Here is a 26895-nt window from a genome sequence, read left to right on the forward strand (position 1 = left end):
CAAACAATGCAATCAGTGGTAAGATAGTTTATTCTTTGCTATTGATAGTTTTTCAGAAATTGGAAACATTTAAGCCTTTTAGATTGTAGATATAACAACTTCAAATCAGGGATAGTGGCTTATTCATACTGCATCTTTCCCCAGCACTAAGTCAGTGTATTACACATAGGAAGAGGTATTTAATATTTGTGGAATTGTATTTTCCCCAGTAGAAAATTTTAATTTTGGTTTATCTTTCTTTAACACAATTTTCCTAACTTTTATTTTATGTTTGCTATATGCTCTTTTAGGACCAAATAAAGCAATGGGGATAAAAAAATTTGCTCCTCTTGAGTCCCATGACTTTCAGAGCTCCATGTTGCTTTAGGAACAAATGTGAAAGGAAATCATATTAACAATCTAACATTTCAACATCAGAGATATGATAGTAGAATTATTCAGTAGAATTATTAAATTCTTAAAAGTTTAAAATTTTTTTTTTTACAATATTTTGTTGATGATACCTAGATCTGCTTGACAACCCCATAATCTAGGGGGAAAAGTTGCCTAGAGCTCCACGTTCAACTTCTCAAGTTCATCTAGATTGAATTCAACCTTAATCTTCCCTGGAATTAGAAATCACACAGTTGACATCCTCGTCAAGATATTTAGTGACTTTTACCACTCTGATTTGGTAGCTTAGTTTAGTCTCACTTGGATCAGCTCTGGAGGCCTTGTCTCTTATGTTTACTCTGCGGATGCCAGTACAGGTAACTGACATGTAAACAATCCTCTAAGAGTATAGTGGAGGATATATTTGCATTTTCTTCTCCAAATTGTCCTCTAAGGGTAGTGAATTTTGCATTAATTTGAGTCTAGGTATATTAAGGGTTTTTTGGGATAGATTTAAAAGAGTACAGTTTGAACATTAACAGAAACACGAGTGAAATTCTTAATTCTCTAACGTTATAATTGTACCTCAGTGATAATTTGGAATTCAAAAAGACCCCCAAAATTCTCTGATGGAACTTTGGAGAAAAAAATAAAAATAAAAAATCTGTTGAGTTTAGATGAATTATACTCTTAATATTTTGAAGGTTTCAATTTGTTTTTCCTTATTCTCTGCTTCAGAACTCATACTACAATTTGTTTTGTAACTCTCAAATGCACTTGTTATATAATATTGCATGTTTTAGTAATTAGTATTGGTTATTTGATTCTTCTAGACCAAAAGTCCCATGAGAGCAAGGATCACATCTCATCTAAATTTTAAATCTAGGTAGCTGAGTAGTTCAGTGTTTAGTTGTTAGACTTGGAATCAGGATGACCTGAGTATTAAGCCTGCCTCATATAATTATTAATCAACTGTCCCTGAATAAGTCATTTAACCTGCCTGCCTCAGTTTCCACATCTGTAAAATGAGGAAAATAAAGCACATTCCAGACTTGTTATGAGGATGAAGTGAAATAATATATGTACAATATGTAAAAAATATCTGAAGCTCTATGTAAACTTTAAAATGCTTTAATAGTAATAGCATTTATAAACTGTTTAAAAGTTTGCAAAACGTTCTACAAATGCATTATTTGATCTGTACAACTCTTCAATATAACCATTTTACATATTAAGAAACCGAGGCTGAAAGATGTTAAATGACTTGTCCATGGTCACTACTAGTGTCAGAATCAGGATTTGCATTGAGGCTTTCCATCCTCAAGACCAGCAATCTAACTGATTCTTCTTCTTCAATGCCCAAGATAGTAGCCCAAGTCAACTTACAGTTCGTATTTAATATGTATTTTTAAATTATATCTTCATAGATTTAAAAAGGAATTTTAAATATTTGCAAATTAGAGAAAAATTAAAATTAGGCAATCCTTGGATGGGTCACTGTGGGTTAAATTAGCTAAAGTATCAGGGTGGCAGAGGCTCCCAGGGTCATATCAAATGATTGTTACTAGTTGAATCCACTTGAGGATTTATTTTAATTTATTTTTATTAAAGGTATTATGAGTTTTACAATTTTCCTTCCAATCTTACTTCCCTCCCCCAACCCCCCCATGGAAAGCAATCTATCAGTCTTTACTTTGTTTCCATGTTGTACATTGATTCAAATTGAGTGTGATGAGAGAGAAATCATATTGAGGATGTATTTTAATAAAATAACTTTTGCATTAAATTGTAAAGTCAATTAGCAAATGTTTACAAGGATTAAAAATCATATCTTAGAGTAAATGTAATCAATTTTGCTATTTTTAATCTCTCTTATGTGTTTGTATATATGTATACCCACATATATTTATATGTATATTTGTATATATACATATATTTATGTATATATCTACACACATATATTTACTTTATTGGTGTTATGAATTAGTTTTTGCTCTTAATCTAAGAAACTGTAGAATACAGTAGGACAGTGGGTGCTTAGGATATTAGCAGACAACATTCGAATACATTGCTGCCTATATCCATGCCAATATATATATATACGTTCATGTGTATGTATGTATATATGGACTTTATTGCTAGATTATGAGCCAGTTTTTGTTGTTAATCTAATGAACTATAGGGGAAAGGTATGCAGCCTTTTGACAGATAACACTGGTATATATTACAACCTGGTAAGTCCAATTTTTCCCTTGATCCTACAAGATTTCTTGATATATCTTCAAGGCTGAAAATTTTATGCTGCAAAATTTCAAAGGCTAGAGTCCCATTCTTTAGAATTGTAGGCAGATTTGTGCAATATACTTCTAGCTTATATGAACTTAATCTTTCAAAGATTATGACTTGAAAGACTGCAATTTAATATGGGAAGATACCGAGTGTGGCTATTTTGTTTGCTTGTTTGAATAAACAATTTTTCATTCCTTGAGTGAGATTTGACATTTTGAATTCTTTTTAAATGTATGAGTGCCCTAGAAACTTGTAAAAACTACAGACAGAACAAACATCCATTTGTACTTTGTAAAGATACTGATGCCATGCAGCATGCTTCTGTGAAGAGAGCTGATGAACTCAGGAAGCCAAAATATTTGTGGAATATCATGAGCTAAAAGCTAGAGGTTGTGAAAAGAGGTTGACCAGAAAGTCCTCTAGATAGGCCATGAAGCCTGACTGAAGCAGAATCACCAACAGTCCAGAAATCAGAACTGGGGAATGATGAAGGGAAGGTCTAACCATCAGTTTGGTAGGACTATGATTACTGAGTTTAGATCAGCTGATCAGCTACCTCCTCCCCACACCTGGTAGGGTAGCCAAGATAACAGATGTGTGAGTTGCCTTGGTATACAAGAAAGAATTGCTTACTTTGCAGAAAATAAATATATTCTTCCTAAAGTGATGTTATATATAACTTTGTGTGGTGATTCAAATTATTAATGGTTTGTCAGCAGAGCATAATATATAGTGCGTCCAGTAAAAATGAAGCTTGACCTATTAATATCTATTCACAAAAGACTCAAACAAATGTCAAATGTAGCAATTTTAATAAAGCAATATATGTAATATACTTTTTCAGAAAACACCAGATGTTAAATTCTACAAAAGCGCATATCTTAGATCACTTTTGCCTGATCTTCAGGATTTGTCTTGCAACATTAACTTCTCTAAAAACAACCAACAGACGGATACAACTGCTACGACATAATAAAGTTGCTACTGGGCATTTGATCTTTAGTTTACATCTTGATTCACCTAATGAATGAGTAAATACTGCTTGGCTAAAATGCTGCAATGTTTTGATGAAAAGAAGCTTCAACGCATCAAGCAAAGCCATGAAAGGTATGAAGCAAGCTATAGCTGATTATTAGAATGGGTACAAATTATCAAGAGAAGGTGTCTTGACAATATAAGATTTGCATACTCTGATCAACTCTCTTGGCAGCAATTAGATCAGCACCTTGTGCAGGGAACCAAAACTGGGTGAAAGCTGCTTTTTCTTAGGAATGACCATTTAGGCTACCAAAGTCACTGCTGGCACAGAGAGAACGGCAGCATCTGCTGACACCTCTATCCTTGTGGGACAGAGATTACACTGAGAAACCCTAGCAACACTCCCACGGAAAGGCCTGGCTGCAGGGGGGTCAACAGCATGCTGCTTTCGCCTAGCCTTTTCTGAATGGGCCAGGTTCTCAGGGGCCTTGGTTGCCACGGGTGGCTCTTGGTTTTTGGTGATGCCCTTATTTTTCGGCCGGAAGCTATTGTGCTGTTGTCTTCTATGATCGTGTCTCGGGTTGCCCTTTATGGGATAATCTGCTTCATTAATGTTGCCTTGTGCTTTGGCAGCCCCATTCTGCCTGTTGTTATGATATTGTGGATTAAATCTTCGTCTCTGGCTAGGACCATTCTAACAAGAAGGAAAACAGATAACTGTTAGATAGCTTTGGCTTTGTGTTAGCTTAAAGATCTACAGGGAAAAAACCCAAACCATGAATATCATTAGTCATGACATCTCTAAGTCAACACATATGTTATTTTTTCCCCTAAAGAATATGACAGCTTAAAAAATCTTGGATCTCAAAGAATAAAACTTTTAGCTGTTGAACTATACTTAAAGCACAAATCAGACAGATTCTGATAAAGATCTATATCCTTCAAAATGCATAAATGAAATGTTCCAGGTCAATATTCTGGGTTAAAACTTGTGAAGAAATATAAGGAAAAAAAGGAACTGTTTTCAGTGTTGATAATATGATTTCTGTAAGACAAGGCTCATAAAAGTCAATGTCAATTTGGCAGATATAAAAGATTCAGTATTATGAAGTTCTAAGAAGCATTCTTAAAGATAACAGGAAGCAATGCTTTTTTTTCTTTTTTACTGAACTTAATATTAAATTAGACTTATTATTATATGAAATTATATCTCAAGGACACTTCGAGAAGCAGTAGGAAAGTCAACTGCTTGGAACTTGTGTTTAAGGCTTCTGTGTTGTGTTGGATAGGAATGGGGAGGTGACCTTTTGCTTATATGATGAACAAGTCAAGAACAGTGCATCCTCCTTAAATTCTACATCCAATGAAAGGAAAAATGAGTATGGTTCACAATCTAGAAACTAGACATAAATGGGTTCAGATCAATCAAATAAAATAAGGTGTCTATGGCTCAGTTCCAACCCCATCCTACATTTGCTCAAGCCTTTCTTATTTAAGAAAAAAAGTTATTAGACATTGAATAATGGTGGTAACTAGGAACTTAATTAAAATATATTTGAATGGATGCTTTGCTAGGAGTTTCTTCCCCAAATCTATGCAGAGACTCTTTCTTCACCACCCCCAAAAGTCAAAACACTTATGAAGTCAGATCGTCTCAAAATAGGAAATCCTAGAAAATATCCATGCTACCAAACTGCTTCATGGAGTAGGCTTCAAGGAATAAGGGGAATTGGTCATATCACTAGTAGGGTAAGTTAAGGAGAAAGGGGCTTCTAGAATTTAGTGTCTTATAGTTTATCCTACCACTAGAAACAAATGAGACAGTCCACTGGATATTAGACAAATAACTGATCAGACTAGAAGCTTGCAGGCCCATATGACTTTGACAGGGAAACTAGGTGGTACAGTGATTAGATAGGAAGGCATGGAGTCAGGGAGCCCCGAGTTCAAATGTGATTTCAGACATGTGACACTGGGTAAGTCACAACCCTATTTGCCTCAGTTCCTTTATGTGTAAAATGAGCTGAAGAAGGAAATGGCAAACCACTACAGCATCTTTGCCAAGAAAACCTCAAATGGGATCACAAAGAGTCAAAGGGGACTGAAAAACAACAAGAATCACATGACTATATTTGCCTCACCTGTTTGGTAGCTGGTATGACTTGTGGAGAGGTTTCATTGGTGTTTGGAGGATTACTTGGCATTTTATTGATAGCTGCTTTGTTGTCAGAAGTCTTATGACTTGGTGGTTTTCGGTTATAGGTGTTCTGTTTTCCAGGTGTTGTGGTGTGTACATTCACCACAGGCAGCAGTGAGCTACAAGGGGTTCTTGAGGAGTAATTGTTTTTTGGATGTGAAACTGAAAAATGACAACAAATAACATTGGTGTTAAGAGGGTGTGAAATTGCCATTCATATCTCAGTAACTCACCAGTCAATTATATATTTTCCTTGCCTATTTTGTAGATGAGGAAGTTGTCAGTTGGTGGAAAATGGGACCTGTTAAGAATTAATTCTCAACCTTCAGCACTCTTTCCACTTCTAAATGCTAAATAATGACCATTATTTCCCAAGTTTTTTTTTTTACTATGGCTGTGTTATCTGGCACTTGATTAAAGAAAAATTACTTTTTTTCATGTACCACACCCTTCAAAAAAGCTGCTTTCTAGTAATCACTGGTGATTCTAAAGATCACTTAAATATAGAAACTAAGCTGTAGACTGTTTGGGATGCTAGATAGTTAATATTTATAGTTCCTGTTGTTTTTTTCTAAAATGTAACTTCTGACAAATGATGCTTGACTTTTCCTATAGGTCTTAGGAAAGAGCAAAAAAACAAAAAAGCAATACTTTATAACTCAGAATTCACTTGGGCTTTTTTTATTAACCATCCTGGACCTTAAAATACCAGATATTGCTTTCATTTTTAGAAGAAAGCTCATCCTTTTGATTTCAATGTGAAATGGTGTGTTCTAGGACTTTCCCATGGGGTTGGTAAATCACCAGTTAGGATTCAATCCTGGGGACTGGAAACAACCATAACAAAACATGCAAGTCATGGTAGTCATTGCATTCCATGTTGATTACTTTTCTATGCTTCCTTTTAAAACCTGCATTTCTTAGCAGTCCCTGTCATAAAAAAATGTGAGAACTGCTAATACCTAGCTTTCTCTCTCATTTGGTCTGAGGATGTTACTCTCATGCACTGGCAAGGGCACGTTTCTCCCCACTAGATGGCAGTGGAGTGAAGATGATGCCTTGGGCAGAGCAGTGAATCATCTTCAGAGTCAGAAGGCTGAAGACACACAGTCACTGAATATCAACTTTGTTCTGTCCAGAAACAATATCACCGGGTGGAGACTATGACAAATAGTCAAGCTTTGCTCTTTTTTTTACAGGGGGAAAAAAACCAGAAAGCATGGAGGGTGGGAATTTTCTTTCTATTAAGAAATTTAGAGATTATAAATAAAAGAAGACAATGGCACAGTCAGTGCTCAGTTATCCAGCTGCAAATTTACTAGATGGAAAACCAGACCATCTAATTTCCCTCTTTTCTTCTTCCATCTCTGATCCACTATATTGTTCATTCCCTCTTTGCCTGGAGAGTGGGTTGAAATGGAAAAAAAAGCCTCAGTGTATGAAGTTTGACTGTTAGGTCACGTTAAGTTTCAAGGAAGGTCAAAACGAGCTAATTATGTTAAATGAAGTCTTTGAACTATTTGTGGACCTCTTAGCTGTAGGCTGAATTTGACCTGATCTACTGATAAGAGTAGAACTGGACATACTGTACAGCAGCTGGAACTTTACATCATAACTGGTTATTATCAGATTTATTAGAACGTCTTATACTTTGAGCAACATGTTTAGTGTAGAACCACAGCTGTTTTAAATCAGAAGAGTAGTTTAGCTTTCTGTTCTTTAAGAAAAAGTACATCACAAAATGCACACTTTGGTTAGCTTGTCTACTATCTTTAATTATAGAAGCTCCCCAATTGCATACTAGAATTTGGGGATCCTGAGTTAAAACTCTGACATTTCTGCTCGCTATCGGATCTTGAACCAAGCATTCTCTATAGGTCTCACTGATAAAATAACTTAGGGGATCTTTGAACTCATAATCAGTGTATTTACTCCACCAGTGCGGATCACAACCCATCCATGCAGTCAGTCTCATTCCATGTGTTTTATGTCTACATTAGCCTATTATCCACCATTATGCTCCTCTGGAATGGGGTATCAAGGACCCCTTTGGTAAGCTGGTGAGGCCTCTGGACTCCTATTTAGAAAAAATGATTTTAAATATAAAAATGTAAAATACATAAGATTAAAGAAAACCAAATACATAAATTGTCAAAATTTGTTTTTTTTAAAGCTAGGTAATTCATACACACACACACACACACACACACACACACACACACACATACACACACGTGTGTGTGTGTGTGTGTACATATTTCTTGAGTAGGCGTGCAGTACTCCAAGTGTCCCTCTGTTCACCCTCACCCCTGCTACATTATTATATCACCATCTCTTGATTATACGTTTTATTTTGGGAAAGAAATCGTTTATGCCATTTCAAGTATACAAATCATTGTTGGTAAACTATATATATAAACTATATATACATATATATAAATATATATAAATATAAATAAACTGATCATACTTTGTTCTCTGTTGTCTGCTGCATCAGCTACCATTTTTGGTAACCATTTAATATTCATCAGGTAAATGTGTTTAAAAGAGTGTGCGTGCGTGTGCGTGCACGCATGCGCGCGCGCGTGTGTGTGTGTGTGTGTGTGTGTGTGTGTGTACACACAGCCTGGTATCCTCAAAGCAATATTCAATTTCAAAAGTGCAATCTATCTACCTCTCCATCTTATTCAGATCTGGGTTCAACTCATTATCCATTTTCAGTATCTATTCAAGATTTTTACAAATGGATTAACTCACTGGACTGCCTATCTAACTGCTTTCCATGATCTGGGAAATGAGTAGTTTTTATCCTCTTAATTTCTCCTTTGCAGTTTGTTAGGCTGAGTCCTGCTGAGTATTTCTGGGAAAATCTCAATAACTATTATAGAGTTTGATGAAGTCAGCAAAATGTAATTTATAAATATCCATCTGAAGGACCTTACCAATTATAGAGAATCCCCTTTCTATTTGGTGTTTGTGAAGGATATACCCCTTGTTAACTACACACATCTTTGACCTGTCTTATGGTTCACTTGATATTGAGAAACAGGATTGTTGAATAGTTATGTGTGTTATTATATCAAGAAATCTTGAAGGCATGTAATATATGCATGGGAGACACCTTGGAAAAGTAGAGTTGAATTGTGTACTCTAGTGAATAGATATAAAATCAACAAATAATAAATTCATTGGGATCTTGATTTTTTTATATGTATCAATTAGGTGACTCTGAAGACATATTGTGTAGTTAGAAATCAAAATATACTATTTCCCCTACTCATATCTTCATCAATATGACTGTAAATCAATCTTATAAAAATTTTACATAAGTGAGAAAATAGACATAATTCAGTAATTGCACATGTCTTTTTAGTCACCTTGTTTGGGGCAATAGTCCATAATTTTTTTCTATCCTTTCTTTTACAAACTTCTTTTTGAAACATCTTAAAACTGATCCCTTATTTCCTTCAAAATTATGCTGATTTGGGGGCAGCTAGGTGGCGCAGTGGATGGAGTACCAGCCCTGGAGTCAGGAGGACCTGAGTTCAAATGTGCACTCAGACACTTAATAATTACCCAGATAAGTGACCTTGGGCAAGTCACTTAATCCTTGCAAACACCCCCCCCCCATTATGCTGATTTCAAATCAGTTTATTCTGTACATACATGATAAAATCCAGTAGCTGCTCACTTTTTTCCTTGTAATTTTTACTTTATCATAAAATACTCTCTATATTAGGGATGTTTGAGTCCAAACAGGGTTGTGCTGTTAAATTGGTTCCAGTTAAGGGATGATTTGGATTAAAAGGCTCCCTCCCACTGGCACATATACAATCATATACATACAAGTACAATTTAATCTTCTTTGTTAAGAGGATGATTAAAAGACTGACCTATGATCTGGAGTTGGTGAGAGGAGGACAGTGGGTGTTAACTGAGAGCCGAAAATCCCAAAGTATGTTCACAGAACTCATTTAGTATGCAAGACTTACTTTCTCCACAGAGCACGATTTGGGTCTTCAGCTGTTCGATGTCACAGGAGAACCTGGCAGATCTTCCTAGCTCTTCATCATATTTGCGTTCACTGACAAAGTGCTTAAGAGAAGGACGATTAAACAGGAACATTAAGATAAAAACAATGTTAGTGGAAATATCCTTCAGTGTCTCTGAGTACAAGAATAGGAAAGTCATCAATGATGAATCACAATCTAACCCAGTTGTAATAAAGGGCCCTGGAGACACATGTTTCAATTTTTCCTGGCTTGGTTCCACATGCTTCCCCCCAGCCCCAACCTCATTCCTGATACCTCCGGGTCTCTTTCTGACTCGATCCTTGACTGGCATTTTATGACACTCTAGCCTCAGCTAGGACAACTGATCCTTACCATGGTAGGATGGATCCTCATTCCAGGAGGACCTGCATTTTAATTAGGACTTCTGGAAGTTCTCCAAGCTCTCTGCACTCAGTGGGAGGAATCCCATAACAGATGACTTTCAAGAACTTTTACAAAACCTAGGTGATATATTTTTGGCTATGTTCTCTTCCTGATGTCCCTCAAATGGCTTCATATCAATAGGTCCTGTACCCCCTATTCATACCCACCCAAAGAAGAGGAATAAAACTGGACCTTTACATTCTTTCTAGAACCTCCTCTCAAACTAGGCTCATGTTAAACTGAGCAGAGATGACTTCTGAAGATGGTCACTCCTCTGTCCTGCTTGGAACTATTCCAATCCTCTACTCCTTCAGTCACTCTATAGAGTGAAATCCACAGGAGACTCTGCTGGAGATTTTTTTTTTGGGGGGGTGGAGAGGAGGACAATATGTGTGGGGGTGAGATTGAGAGGAGGCTCACAGATTTAGAACTAGAAGAGATCTCAGCTCATTTGATCCAGTCCCCTCATTGTAAAGATGACAAAATTAAGACCTACCTAAATTAGATGATTTGGTCAAAGTCACCAAGGCAGAGCTGGGATTTGGACTTAGGTCTGAGATCTGAATTCAGTTCCTTTGACTCCAGGATGTTATCTAGATTGTTTCCTTATTTCAAGAAAGTATTCTGGACATGGGGCTGGGTAATGTATTCATAAAAGTTTGTAGGAAGAGAGCTTCCACACCCAACCTTGCTCTATTACAACCACTTGAATTTAAAAATTCTCAATATCATAGTTTTCTCTGTGTCTGTCTCTATTCTCCTTCCACAATAACACACAAACACACACACACACACACACACACACACACACACACACACACACACCCTCCCCTAGCTTCTGGGCCTATTTTCAATAAATATACAGAAAAGTTCAGTTCTTCTCTTATAATAAATCTTATCACAACTTCTTAAACAGTGTTACCTTTACCCTACCCTAATCTCCATTTTAACCTTCCTGAAAGAGAACTTCACAAATTATGTCAGATCCTTAGAGGACAAACACTATAAGCATGCAAAAACAATAATGGTGATCTTATCTTGGGCTCAGCATTCAGGCTTTGATATATTTTTTAAGGCAAAAATAATTTTATTTCATTGAAAACCAGAGTATTTGCTTAGTAGAAGAGCAGAGTAGTGATTGTAGACAATATATTAGTCCCCCCGTTCACTTGGGTCACACTGTCTCACCATACAAACCAAATTTGTGGTGGGCTTTGATATTTCAAAACTCACCTTAATTTCTGCCCGGAGTTCAGCCAGCTGTGCCTCGGCCATCTGACTGGATAGATCAGTAAGTCTCTTTAATTCTTCGGCTTTTTTCTGACGAGCAGTCAGAATTTCCACTGTCAAGGAAGAAAGAATAATATATTAAGGACAGAAATTTAAACATATTGAAGGTCATATTTTTAGAATCAATTTTCAGTTTTTATATTGACTTTTGAAAAAGCAGCTATGCTGTTTTTCTGATCTGGTCACTAAAATTGGCTTCTAGTGTAAACTTGTTATTGATTGCTATCTAATCCCCCTTTTCCTGTATTTTAATCCCACCAATAAACTCTTCCTCCTCTCAATTAATCTTCCTCCCAACCCTTTTACCTCTTTTTTTTCAATTTTTTTGTTAAAAATTCAAAAAAGTACTTAATATAATCCCATCTAAATTCTCAAATTTCAAATGGGGGAAATGCTAAAAGAAACAAGTATCTTAAAATAGAGACTGAAAAATTACAAGCTATCTAAAACTAACTTTAAATTCTATGCAAACCTGAATATGGGAATCCATTGTGAAGGAACAATGTTTTGTTCTTTATTCTGAAAAATATCTAGAAATTATCTGGTATTCATTCTAGTTATTAAATAAAACATGAAATAGAATTTATTGACAAATATATTCTATATTTCATCTATTCAGATTCACTTAGGGCACCTAATTGCCATTTGAGTCATAGCCCCATATTTGACTTGTCACTAAATATTTTTAGAGGGGGTAAAAGGTCCCCAGATGCCTCTGCTCCGATGATATGCTTCCATTTTACAAAAAAAGTCAAGTTCCAAATCTAAACATTTCATGTCTGTATTGTAAATGTCCCCAAAGGCACATTTGTAAGAGTAAGTCAATGCCAACTTGAACTGGAATGGTCCAAGAAGAGTATTCTTCAGCATCTGCACATGTGGAGAAGACACTAGGGAGTTCTTAGCTTCTATATTTTCATACATCTGTCAGCTAAATTCCAGATCCAAATAGACCTAGTAGCCCACAGGCATTTCATGTGATTTTGTGACAGTTCCTAAAATACATTAGAGCCCGTAAAACAATGAATAAAAACACACAGTAAGACTGCATTTACAATGATATCTTTAACAAACTCTTAAATCTCATTTAAATTCTATAATTACTACCCCCATTTCAATTAGGCAAACACTGTTTGCTATTAAAAAAGAAAAAAGGATATCAAAATGTGAATGAGTGTAAGGCCATTGATTTTAAATTCTTGCTTTCTTAGGTTAGATTCACAGCACATTTCCACATCCACAGTGCCAAACAACATGATTTCTGATTGTGAGAATACTTAACATACAAAATATCAAAAACAGGCATTTAAACACCTAAATGAAACAAAGTAAAGAATGAATCAGGAGCTAAAATGTCCTACAAAACCCATATACCAAGTCATTAAACTGTGACAGACATATCTTTTCATAAAATTTAACAGTGATAGCGATGTTGTGATATTAATAAAATAATCAAACCATAAATCACGTAGCTCAGTCGCATGTCAGGCTACTATAATTCCTTTTTGATTACTTACCCCCCCTCCCCCTGATTTACCAAGGCATATTTCCCAGGAAAGATTGATCTATGCTGTAAAGCCTCTCAGAATATGTAGGAACCTGATAAAATAGTCAATTTTTTTTTTGGCTTTTTCTCTTTGTTTAGTGGGTGGTGGTGGGAGTGGTGGTGGGAGTGGCAGTGGCAGAGCCTGATATGAAAAGATGTGGGACAGGATGATGTTTTGGGTGATTTATTACCTAGATGAAATTGGGGGAAAGTAGCAGATTCCTTTCACAAAGTGATCACTTGAAAGTGACTGAGACCAGTGATTCTAGAAAGCAATTTGGAATTATGTCAAAAAAAATTTCTAAAATGTTCAAATTCCTTTCATTCAGAGGTCAAAGCAATGGCTAAACATATACCTCAAAGGGAATCTAAATGGAAAGAAAGGTTTATAAGTGTGTATGGGTGTGTGTGTATATAATACACATATATTTGTGTATATAAATATATACATATATATATGTATGTGTGTATGTATGTACTCATAGCAACACTTTTATGGTATAACAGAACTAGAGAAAAAATAAGTGCCCAAAAGTTGGTATAAAAATGATATGTATTATTAATGAATCATGAGAGAGAATGCATTCGAAACATGGGAGAGAACCATAGGGAAAAATATGAACTGATATAATCAGAGCAAAACAATTATCTACATATACTACAACTATGAAAGTGGAAAGAAAAGCAACAAGTCAAAGGACTTGGGTTCAAATCCTGTCTCCTGTTTACTAGGTCTGTCCCCTTGGACAAGTCATTTCATTTCCTTGGATCAGTTTCTTGTGGTCTATGGAATGAAAGGTTTGGACTAAATGACTTCTAATTTCTCTTCAGCTCTAAATCTACAAGACGATGAAAAACTGAATGCAGTCTAAGTATAAAGACTGAGGGGAAAAATGAGAAAATGAAGTTTTCTTTCTCTTGTGAAGGTGAAGGACTATGGAGGACTTTGTAGAAGTGAAAATAAATTGTATAGACTGTCAAAACTGGTCAATGGTATTAGTAAATTTTGCTGAAATGCTTTTCTCTCCTCCATTCCTTCTCCCTTTCTCTTTTTTGTTGATAACTCACTGTGTTGTGGCCAGAAGAGATATGTTCATAAATGAAGATAATATAATATAATATCAAAACAAAAGCTATTAATAAAAATTTAAAATTTGAAAATGAAAATAAGTGTCTTGGACCTAAAATTTTCTTGCCAATTCAATTAAAAAATGAAGAGGTCCAGTGATCCAGAAAGCATTATTAGCAAATAGAAGTTGTTGAAGAAATTTAAAAGTGAAGTAGATAAGTAATAAGATTAATGATGGATTCTCTTTTTGGCACTGTCATCTAGGAAAGAGATGATGCTGAATATTCAAGATGGAAATAGATAAATAGCTGGAATTATAAAACCATAAAAAGTTTAAAATGGAAAGCACATCTTTCCCTTACTTTCTAGTTGAAGAAACTGAGGCCCAGTGGGTCACGAAGTATTCTTAATTCAAGAATTATTAGTTCCCAAGGCAACTATAGTAATGTCTCTGACTTTTCTTTATATGTAATTTTTTGAGCAATTGACAATTAGAAATCATTGATCTTTTATACAGTAAGCATTCCCATCAATAGCAGTGAAAAATCAAAGACTTCATCCAAAGGATCTGAATGGGCCCCAAAATAAGATTGCAGGTGCAGAACCACCAGTCAATTCCTCTTGTGCTTAGTTAATGTAAATGTGCATGAAAATGAAGACATGTGCATCAGCAAACCTTTGGAAGCATTTTTACATGTATTCTACATTAACATTTCAAAGGCATTCATTATAAAAAAAACCTTAAAATTTCAAATCTAATGCAGTACTTTTTTTGAGGGCCAATATTATCACCTCAAAGGCTTCAATCAGCACTGAACCTGAGGTTCATTTGGATAAACAGAATTAAAAGGAAGTTTTGAAACTATCATTTTTATCCCTAGAAATATGAAAGGGAAGAATTATTGAATGAAAAACCTTATAAATCACTGTGTTCAGGATTTGACATATTGATATTACATTATTATCAATATTTTAAAAAATATCTAGACTGCAGAAATGTATTTTCTCTGTTATATGTATAAAAAAATCCTTTATCATTTTGGGAATACACTGGAATAATGGAATCATAGAATTCATGAGGTGGGATCCCTTAAATTCAACTTGATGATAGATGAGAAAACTGAGGCCCAGAAAAGTTAAATTATTTGTCCAAGGGACATAACTAGTTGATTTCAGAACTGGAATGTAAATCTAGTTCTTGCTGTTCTCAGATCTGTGTTTTTCATTGTGCCACCTTCATTCCAACTTCTTAAAATCCCTAGTTAAAACATCAAAGTTAAGCTCAAGTACCATTTTCTACAAAAAAAAACAACAACAACCTTTTCTTATCTCCTCAACAGTGTCTCCCCCAGAGTGGCTAGGTGGCTCAGTGGATAAAGCTGGAGTCAGGAGTACCTGGGTTCAAATCGGGCCTCAAACACTTAATAATTACCTAGCTGTGTGGCCTTGGGCAAGTTACTTAACACCATTTGCCTTGCAAAAAATCCTAACAAAACAAAACAAAACAAAACAAAACCCAAAACAGTGTCTCCCCCACCTCTGTTCTTGAAATTAACTCTGTATATAATTATGTGGCTGTCTTGTTTTCTCTGATAATGTACACTCCTTGAAGACTAATTCTGATTGTCTTTTGTATCACTAGTGTCTAATATTGGTCTAATATTGTATATAGTATACAATAATGTTCATTGTTTATAAGATGAACCATATTGATTCAGAAATCATTATAAAGATGAACTCAAATTAGATCTCTATTTTACCAGTAATACTAGAGAGAGAGTTGAGTTCTACCCCTTTTCTCTGATATACTTTATCCTTACTAACTTGGGAGATGGGCAGCTAGGTGTTATAATGGATAGAGTGCCAGGTGTGGAATTAGGAAGACCTGAGTTCAAATGTGGTCCTCAGACATTCAGATACTAACCCTGGGAAAATCGCTTAACTCTGCCTCACTTTCCTCATCTATCAAATGAGCTGGAGAAGGAAATGGCAAACCACTCTAGTATCTATGCTAAGAAAATCCCAAATGGAGTCATGAAGACTTTGATGTGAATGAGATGACTTAATAATAGACATGAGTCATAACTTAAACTTTAAGCAATTTTTGTTTATGTTTTCTGGACCAACGGAATAGGAGTATAATAAGTTAACTTAGGGAACCTAATCCTCCAATAACTGGTAGACCATCCCCTCCTACCATGACTGAAGGTGACCTGAGTATCAGGTTACATAACTAGGAATAGTGTAGTACCCTAATCTTTGCAGATTTAACTGAAAGGTTCCTCAATGCTGCAAAGTATAAAAAAAAAATGCAGGGTATTCAGATGGACAACTATGAGGAAAGGAGCAGCTATTATGTGGAATTGATAAGAACAAAAGTAAAGAAATGAGAAAAGAAAAGGTGAAGAAAGAAAGACAGTGAAAAAAAGGAGAAAGGGTGAGAGAGAGAGAGAGAGAGAGAGAGAGAGAGAGAGAGAGAGAGAAATGAGAAGAAAAAGAAGAGGAAAGAAGGAAGAGGAAGAGAAGGAGGAGGGAGAGGAGAGGGAGGGGGGAGGAGAAAGAAGGAGGAGAAGAAATCATTTTTTTTCTCTGCAAACGGTCAAAATCAAGGAATGCCAAAAGGATAGAAGGAGAATATCAAAAAGACCTTCATATTTGGATTATAAGTGCCTGGGTATTTGCACTGGAACTCTTTGGTTCTAAAGGTTATTTAATCAAGGGTTTCTATTTTGTTCTTTCCTTTTATACTATAACTTTTTTCCCTATATCAATCACAAAACCAACAAATATTGATTAAGTACCTACCATGCACAAGGGACTGATGATACAACTATAATTGAAGCAATACTGCTTTCAAGTAACATCCTCTATAATACTGTGAACTATATACTTGTTAAGAGGGGAGTCATTCTCAATATACTGAATGGTAGGCATCAAGTAGATTTTTCCAGGTTTTCACAAGCCAAGGGAACTGAGAGGTCTCTTCAAAGTATATCCAGGCATTTTGTGCCTTTAGAATCTCTGACAGAGGGAGTATAGTAAGTTTCTCATCTATCATATTGTCCTCAGACATGGGTTTTGACATTATAATTTATTTATTCAGTTTATAATTCTTCATTAAAATCCTGTTCTGGTGTCTAATTGAGCCATGGAGGTCAGTATAATCCTAGGTTCTTAAAAAAATGTCAGTGCAGTACAAGTTCTAATAGGTTCTGAGATAGAAAGACTTTGAATATGAGTCCAAAGACAAACAGAATATCTCTTGGCTAAGGACCAAGCTTCATCAAAAGGTTGGCCATTAATGCTTCTACTTATTACTATTATTGCTGTTATTTTGCCTTGGTAACTCATGAAAGCTATCTACCAAAATAATAAAGCTTTGTTTGACATCTTCTTGGAAGTAAATCACAGAACTGAAACAACAATCATGGAAATACTTAAGTTTGCAATCATTTTGGTGTGTTCAACCATGCCAGGTCCTGGGATATTCCATGGGAAGCAAATTAATTTCATTTACTAAGTGCTTCAGTCTGGTGTAGCATATTTTGAATGAGTTTTAAAGTCAGGAACTCAGTCAAAGCCCTGCTAATGATACACACTACTTAAATGACCAAGGACAAGTCATTTAAGCTCTCTATGCCCCAGACAACATTTTAAGGCAACAAACTACTTATTGGCATTGGCAGTAGAGTTTTCATGGGATAAAATGAGCAGTTTCAACTCCAAAAAAGAACTACAAAGAATGATCACTATGTAGAATCATAATGGTATAGTGGATAAAGTGTTTAGCTTGGGGACAACAAAATGTGGGTTCATTTATTTACTATGTAATTTTTTTTACATTTATTTACTGTATAACAAATCTCTTCTCTATATTTCCCAGACAGCTCCCTAAGAGTGCCAATATGGTATAAAGCAAAGTATTGTGGGTCTACAGATGTGGGTTCACATCTCACCTCATCTCACAATTACTACCTATGTGATCTTAGCCAAGTGACTTAATTTCTTTGGATCTATTTCAGTTTCCTCATGGGGGGGGGTGAGATGGACTCCTGATTCCTTCTATCTTTAATTTGATGGTCCTGTGATCAAGGAAATTATACATGGGTCATGATGGAATTTCCACATCAGTATTTCTACACTCTGATGAAATCTCAAACCTTTTACTTATTTGCAAATGTGTTCAACGCACTGTGAAGTGCTGTGCAGGAAGATACTATCTCTTTCTTCAAGAAGTTGAGGAAACAAGATGCACAAAACATCTGAAGAACAATCTGAAGATAATATCTGGGCAATTTCAAGATATTGTCTGTTCACACTGTATACAGGAGTGGTGTAGGAATTCAGAATAAGGGAAAGATCAATTTGATGTTCTGTTATACGCATGGAGGATAGATTCGGTTGATATAACTGCTTCAATTATGTGGGAATGAACTGTGTTCATAGTCCCAAACCATTCTAGGAAATTCTCTTCAGAAATCTTTCAAACATCAATACTTTTTGGCTTCTGATGTGATTACATGTGGGAGAGAAGAAGGTCAGAATAGAATCTGAGGGCTTTTTTTTCCTGTGAGAAAATGATGTGATATTGCTCTAGCACTGTGATGAGAAAGCATGGCCAGAGACTATATACAGTAAAATGCACTGTTACCACTTTTTTCCCTGAAAGGTTATGAAACAGAGGAAAACAAGCCAAAGCTGAGAGTTTCAAAAAGCGTGCTCATCCACTTTTGCTGAAGAAATATGATGTTCCATGAAAATGCAACCATGCCATAACTACAGAGGCTGTGAAACTAAGTTAACATACCACCTACACTGGCCCACAAGCTATGGACTGTCATCAGAACTGCTGAATGTTCGGATCTGAAAAACATTTAAATTCTACTGACACTTTCTCAGGGAGCTATGACCTGCCACCCAAAGCTCTTTGTGGGAGTTTGGAATAAGAAGACCCACTGTAATTCAATCTGAGAATTCCCCACCTACATTCCTAAGTCAACTGTCCACATTAGGCACTCATCCATCACTTACTTGCTTCTTCTTTAACTTTATCCATTTCTGCCATTAATGAAACTTCTTTGTCAATGATGCTGAAAGAAAAGGATAAATCATTAACAAAAGATTAACGGAAATTCAATTCACTAAATATTTTAAATCATCTACTACTACCAGGCATTGTACTTGATCAAAAAGGTAATATTCCATGCCTTCAAGGAGTTTATGTACCTCTGGGGGAGACAGTGTGGTGAACAATGAGTGAAAAAAAATTACTTCTAAAAGAAAATGAAAGATTAACAAAAATTTACTATAAATGCTAGTTAGATTATCAAATGATTATTTTATTTGCTCATATGAAAGAAGCTAAGTTCTAAATGATCATTTTATCATTTCTAACAGAATTTAATTCAACCAGTATTTATTGATCATATATTATACTTACAAAATTGTGTGTCATGGGCTGAGGATGCAAAGATGTAGCACCGGAATTATTGCTCCCAGAGAAAATATGGTTTTTACTAAAACTACAACTGATACCTTAATATCTGGCTTTCAGAGCATCTAAATCACTTAGTGAATCTTCATCCTTCTTCAACTTGCAACTTCCTCTGGTCTGATTTGGTGATATATCATTTCCCTGAGATAAGTGCTATGTGGCCTATTTACTTTTAAAATTAAAGTCAATTGAAATTAATTTTCTCTTGAGAATTTTGCAGAGCTCATTGAAGTAATTGGTCTCTCCATGGGGTATCACAAATGTTGGTTGGGAATCACTGAGAATGAAAACTGATTGATAGGGATAACTAAATACGAACCACTTGGAGAATGAAGACATCTGTAACAGTTTTGCAGCAAGTGACTTGGGAATGGTATTTTGGAGGCTGTTTCCAACAAGAAGTCCCATAATCAATGTGTATTGTGATGAATTCTCCTAGATAGCTGCTAAAAAGCCAGTTATATATACCCCGCAAAACATCTACAGGATGTCATCAGTTACTCAGAAATATAACAAGGCTGAATGTACAAACATGGTGGATTAGATAATGACCTGTATGACCAAAAGAAAACTACTGAGAACAATGTCAACATGTCAACACCAAGTTAATTGGGCTTACAAGAAACCACCAGATAAAATCAGCAAAAGCCATTTTAGATATACTTGGTTGCCTTGAGACATTCACATATAACCTAAGGATATCTAGTTATTCATTCATTTATTCATTTGATGATGATGACGATGATGATGATGACAATAAAAGCACAGTGGCAAGAGTGCTGGTTTGGCATCAAATCTAAGCTCTATCACTTACTGCCTGATGGATCTTAGGAAGTCATTTAGCCTTTCTGAGCCTCCATTTCCTTATCTGTAAAATGAATGAGTTGAACTAGAAGCCTTTTGAGTTCACTTCCAGTTCCAGAGTTATTTCCTAAGACCTTAGTAACTTGAATTTTATACAACATTTTAAAGTTTGTAAAGTACTTTAGAAACAGTTTCCTGTTGTAGTATCACATCTAGCCTGTGAGGTAGGTACAACACATTTTATTATTTTCACTTTACAAATGAGGAAACTGAGAATGAGGGAGGAATGATTTGTCCATGGTTATACAGTTAGGAGGTTATCAGGGCATGTTTTAAATTTAGGTCTTTTTTTTGATATAATGTAAGCTCTGAGAGGGCAAGAACGCTTTCATTTTTGTCTTTATTTCTAATATCAAGACAACTCTTTATACATCATGCTTAAAAAATGTTGTTTATTGGTGTTTGACTCCAAGCCTAAGACCCCACCCACGTGGGGTCTCTGGTTAGTATTGCAAGTCATGTTAGAGTAGATAATGACTTGTGTGACCCACAGCTTGTCACCAATAAAGTACAAGATGCCTTTGGGTAGGGAAGTGTTGATCTGTTTTGTGCACACTTGAGGAAGCAAATAGAGACATGGAACTTGGTGCTAAATTGCACTTTTCCAGTTCTCTGGAAAATTCATCAGACCTTGAACAGCTTTAAAAGTTTTTTGCAGTCCAAGAGCTGTATTTATAGATAACTATGTTTTCAAAGCTCAGGGGTAAGAAGGCATGATTTTGCTGAGTCAGTAGAGTGTCATGAACTGATAAGCCCCAGAGCCTATAGCAAAGAAACCTTATAGCGTGAGACTGAAGAGTTTCATTAGCAATATAGAACTGAAAGCTGTCAGTGGATTTTGCTATCTGGGCAGCATATTGTCCAATTACACAAGTATTCTCACTCCCCCACACCCACTCACACCGTTTCCTCACCACCTACTTATTTCTTTAATCCTTTGAAATCTTGGCTTCTGACTACATCACTTGACTCCAAATCTCTCCAAGGTTACCGGTGATCCCTTATTCTTCTGGTCCTCTAAATTTATAATCTCAGCATTATCCTTGACTCCTTAAACATTCTCATCTCACAAACAGAATCAACTGCCTAATCTCGCTATTTCTACTTACCTAACATTACTCCCCTGACCCTTCTCTCTATTCCCAAGACTACCACCTTAGTTCAAGTTGCAGTCACCTCTTACATTATTACAACAGTTTTTTAATTTGTCTCCTTGCCCCGTCTTCCCTACACCTTTCCCTCCTCCCCACTGTGACAAAATGATTTTCATTGAACCTACAGTTAAATGCTTTTTAAGAATCTCATTTTATCTTTACAACAACTCTGAGATGTGTTGTTAGTCCTTTTTTAGAGTTGAGGGGAAACTGAGGCAAACAAGTTAAGTTGACTTGTTCAAGATCACACAGCTAGTAAGTGTCAAGGTCCAAATTTGAATTCTGGCCCAGTGTTCTAGCTAGTGTGTCACATAAACTGTCTGAATCTGAAAGCCAGCTCTCTGTCTCCTAAATCTCTGCCTCTTCCAGCTACCTTTCAAGATTTCATACTGTCAAAATACAGCCTTTCTTTAAGAGGTACATGAATTCTGATATCTGATTCTCTTAAATCTTTTAGCCAGAAATGTTATTGCAACTTGTTAACTAAAGCCCTAGGACTGTTTGTCACATCTTTCATGAACTATATGTGAGCTACCCCTACTCTCTTGTGCCTCCGGTACCCTGTAATGCTTTATCCCCCCACTACCACATGGCAGTAAAAGACAGTATGAGATTCATTTTCCTATGGGTAGAAATGATGGAAATTGTTTCTAGGCCAGTATACCATACAGGTTGGCTATAAAAGTTATAATAATGTAAAAATCCAGGCATTCTCAATCATCTGAAGCATTAACTTATGATTCAAATGTCTGTTGAGTTCAATAATGCTAAATATACACCAATCTTGAGCAAAAGGGCTCAAGATCAAAATAGGAAACTGATTCAGTTTTTTAATCTAGGTAGTAAAAATTTCTTAGGATTTGTTCTTTTCCCTCATTTAATCATCCATAATACTAAACACTGAATTTTCCTTGACTTAATATTTTATCTTCTACACATTTGAAAGAAGTAAAAATTGACTTTTCCAAGTGATGATAATGTTTTTATCCTTTATTCTCAAAGAGGATCATGATATCAAGAAGGCTATGTCATACATATGTATTGGACTTGAGTAAAGGGATGCTGTGCTAAGTCAAAGGTTATCAGCCTAGAGGACACAACACACTTATGGGCTTGGGTGTAGAGAAAAGACTTTAAAGGGGAGTTTTACAATAGAGAATCTGGGGCCAGTGGCCTGACATAAATCAGAACAACTGGAGATGGCCCTGGATGTGAGGCAGTCAGGGTTATGTGACTTGCCCAAGGTCATACAGCTAGTATCAAGTGGTTGAGGCCAAATTCAAACTCAGGTCCTCCTGATTCCAGGGCTGGTGCTCTATCTACTATACCATCTAGCCAGGTAACTTTTCCCCTGGCCATTCAAAATTACTACCCACATCATAATTAGAGGAATCTGAAGAGCACCAGAATTAGGGAATATCCAATAACACATATGCTAATAAACAAATCCCACAGGACTCAGATACTGACCTTACTTATGACTACTGTTTCTCCATCCTAAACATATATCTTCTAATTTTATCTAAACTGCTTGGGCAGTAAAGTTTTATTTTGGTGCCATAAAAAAATCTTTTATTACCAAAGCAATAAGACCTAAGGAGAAAAGGAATGCAATGGCAGCTCCTTTGTGTCTTATTATATAGTTAATCACTGTGGTAAAGGATCATTTTATAAAAATATTTCTATTCTCTGAATTCTTTCTTATAGAATAGTAAAAATAAGAAAAAATGGACAGAGCTAGAAGGGTCTCTCAGAGCACATGCAATCCTAGGTCACATAAAATAATAGATCTGGAGCAGAAAGGTACATTAGAGGTATCCAGTCCAACCCACTCATTTCAAGATGTGGGAACTGTGATCCAAGGACATCAAATGACTTGCCTGGGGTAACATAAGTGGCAAGCATCCTAAGTGGTATTGGAACCCAGGTTCTCTGCCTCCAGAGCAGTGATGGTTCGACTATATGGCTGATATCAGAAAGACAGCTCGGTGGAAACAAAATCGACTTATTCTGATGAAGGCCTTTACTTAAAACCTGCACATAGAGTGTGTGTGTGTGTGTGTGTGTGTGTGTGTGTGTGCACATGTGTGTGTGTGTGCGCACGTGCAAGCACACACACATACACATATATAAGGCATAACTGTGATACCCTTAAAATATGGTAATAGTGTACTGGGTGGACCCCCTGAAATTGCTCTCCTAAAACATAAATAAGGAATGATCCCCTGCTGACAAAGGTTACCAGCCTGGAGGACACAATACACTTATGGGCTCGGGTGTAGAGAAAAGACTTTAAAAGGGAGTTTTACAATAGAGAGGCACACTACATCGAGAGCTGAAGCAGGGCCGCCTTCCCTCTCTGGTGGGTTTTCCTCAGGGAGTCTGTTTGTAGTGAGGCAAATTGACAGAGATGGTCTGGTCCCGAGCAATTTTCCATCACTACCTTCCAGCTGAGAGTGACTTTTTTTGTGCCAGCCTCCCTCAACTCATCACCTACCAAGTGGAAACAGAAAGGCGAGATAATATCAGAAATCAGAGGGAAAACAGAAAGAAGGGGTGAGAATGAGCAGAGAGAAGCATCCAGAAAATGAAGGCACATTTCCCTCCCTGCAGTTACTGTGTGGAATAAGAAAATGGGGGAGATAATAAGGGGGTGGGACTTCATGGAGAGAATGAATCCAAATGAATATAAATGCAGTTTTTGAGTCCTCCTGGCTCCCTCAAGTGGTATAAATCATTTAAATGAGTGAGAAGCTGTATAGTTAGAGTTCCCAGCATAAATAATTTTCCATTTCCATCAGTGAAGACAACAGAGGTAATGAAAAAGCATTTTCCTCTACCTTGGGTCTTGCTACTTATTATCACATTAAGATTAGGAGCTGTGCAAACACAGTGAAATGATGCTTTGATTTCTGACAGCTTTTGATAAATGTATTTGGTTTCTGTGAATGTATAAAAGTGAACCAGTGTATACCAGTGTGCGGCTGGTTAGTTTTCATACTAGGGAGCTACCCTGAACTAGGAATCAGAGAGGGACTCTCCCTAATTCCTGCCATTGCCCCTACAACCTCCACTCTTTGTCTTGACAGTTCTCTCTAGAGGACAGATGCAGCATGACCTAATGTGTCAGGATGTGCAGAACCTATGGCATTGCATGCCCAACTCTAACCTGTAATTTCTTTGTCCAGGATACCAAGTATTAGCATCTGGGTCCCTTTTTTGGGGGTATGGATCAATGCATCCACAATGCCCAGAACTTTCTTGTTAGGGTGCTGATGCTACCGTTCCAGGGATTGTCCCTGAATTTAATTTATTTCCTTCCTTTTATAAAGATAGCAAAAAGGACTTTTAATAAGGCTGTGACAGTTGTATGATTGAGAAGGGGCATCCTTTTTTCTTGAAATTTCAGAAAATATCATGGTGGATGTGTCACCACTATTCTTCACTAGCAAGTACACTTAACTTCCCTGTTTTTCACTAGTCTCTCAAAGCATTGCCTCTTCTTGTGGAGCCTGGGTTCTTTCCCCATACAAGTTTCACCTGAAGGAAAGGACCCAGACTGCCTTTCTGTAACTGCTCTATTCCTCAAAAACCTTACTTAATCATTGGATAAAGGTTTTTACCTTCCCCTATTTAAACAACTAGGAATTACACAGGGAACAAAAGCTGAGGAAAAAGTTTCCGTCATTAATTGGCTTTTTATGAAAGGATAAGCTTGCTACCACCCAAGACTGGGGCATTTTGTCTTGTAGGTTTGAAGGGAGGTACTGCTCCACTTGGTTGAGAACGCTGAACATCATACTGCCTACCTGCCAAGAGGCTTATTCAGTTGGTTCTAGAAAATCTTGGAAGAGAAATATTGAGGAAGGATCTCCTGGGAGATAGTGGAAAGACTTTGAAAGGTAGATTGTAGCTCTTTCAGCTATGAATATGACTGAATATGGATATGACTATGTATGAAGCTGTGACATTTAAATAGTTTAAGAGTATTTAATCATTTTATTGATAATATTAGCATTTTATTTATAAATCAGTTGGTAGCATTCTTATATGTCAAAGAACCTCAAAGTGGCAGGTTCACAGCTTATAGCTTTTTGAAAAAGTGGGTGTGGGTGGCAATCAACTCTGAATGGTTAACAGTTAATGAGAGAATGAATACTACAATGAGAAATGAGTTCACTCCAATGAGGGGCTGAGACATATTATATCTACACTCAGACCTTTAGGCAATGTAAACAAAGGATCTACCCTAGCCCAAACTTGCTTGAGTAGAATCCCTCCACCTTAGAATCCTTGTAAAGCTTGGATGGGGTCTGACCACAATTAAGAAAATCAATTCAACCTTCAGAGACTTGAGTTCTGAAATGAAGTCTTCAGTAAAAAAGGGAGGGAACTCTGAATTTCTCCAAATCACTGGTAATTAATAATCATTTCTCTCACAATACTAAGCTTGGGTGAAAGTTAGGGAACTAGTGCCTTGTACTGTTTTTCTTCTTCCTTTTTGCTTAACTGACCTTCCTCTTTTGCTACCTTCTGCCAACTCCCTTGCCAACCCCCATTTCTTGTTCTCTCTTCTAGTTCATATCATTGGAGTCAATTGGTCTGATTCTGCCTAGGCTAGATTTTTCTTTAATAAAAATGGTTTCTGAAAACTGAAGATATCTCACTCTTGCTAGAATATGTGCTGACAATAATTACCTCTGATAACGGTAATTCCAGGTTTGTGATAGACACTTTTTGACTACACATTCCTCCGATGAGTCTTTGTCCTAAATTGCAAGGAACTTATCTTAGATTTCTTAGAGTGTGTGGAGATGGAATGGGGAAACCTTGTCCTTCTCCCCAGCTCCTTGGATCCCAGATCCTTCTCAACATATTCTTAAAATACTTTTCATTGTTATTCTAAGATAACACTGTTAAATTTCTATTCTACCTTCCTGCACCTTTCAATGATTTACCTGCACATTAGAATAGTCAGTTCTTCATTGTACACCATATCAGCAACATGGGAGTGATGATCAAACTTAATGGACTTGCTCATACCAACAGGGCAACAATCAGGCACAATTTGGGGTTATCTGTGACGGAGAATGCCATCTGTATCTTGAGAAAGAATTGTGGAGTCTGAAGAAAGACTGAGGACTATTACCTTTTTTTTAAAGGTTTTTGCAAGGCATTGGGGTTAAGTGGCTTGCCTAAGGCCACA

The 26895-nt window shown here is 36.4% G+C and overlaps 1 protein-coding gene across 2 annotated transcripts in view; it reads right to left on the reverse strand.

Annotated features, from left to right (window-relative positions):
* Window positions 1–3456: 3456 nt before the first annotated feature.
* SPATS2L (spermatogenesis associated serine rich 2 like) overlaps window positions 3457–26895 on the reverse strand; it is a 334205-nt gene continuing 310766 nt past the window's right edge. For both annotated transcript variants that reach the window (XM_074215357.1, XM_074215358.1), the window contains exons 8-12: window positions 19209–19267; window positions 11506–11615; window positions 9829–9931; window positions 5781–5998; window positions 3457–4333 (exon numbers count right to left, since the gene is read on the reverse strand). In XM_074215357.1, coding sequence (XP_074071458.1) covers window positions 3941–4333; window positions 5781–5998; window positions 9829–9931; window positions 11506–11615; window positions 19209–19267 — 883 coding nt within the window. In that variant the 3' untranslated portion in view covers window positions 3457–3940. The remainder of the gene's footprint in view (window positions 4334–5780; window positions 5999–9828; window positions 9932–11505; window positions 11616–19208; window positions 19268–26895) is intronic.

This window comes from Macrotis lagotis, chromosome 1 (assembly GCF_037893015.1).
Source record: "Macrotis lagotis isolate mMagLag1 chromosome 1, bilby.v1.9.chrom.fasta, whole genome shotgun sequence".
Taxonomy (NCBI): domain Eukaryota; kingdom Metazoa; phylum Chordata; class Mammalia; order Peramelemorphia; family Peramelidae; genus Macrotis; species Macrotis lagotis.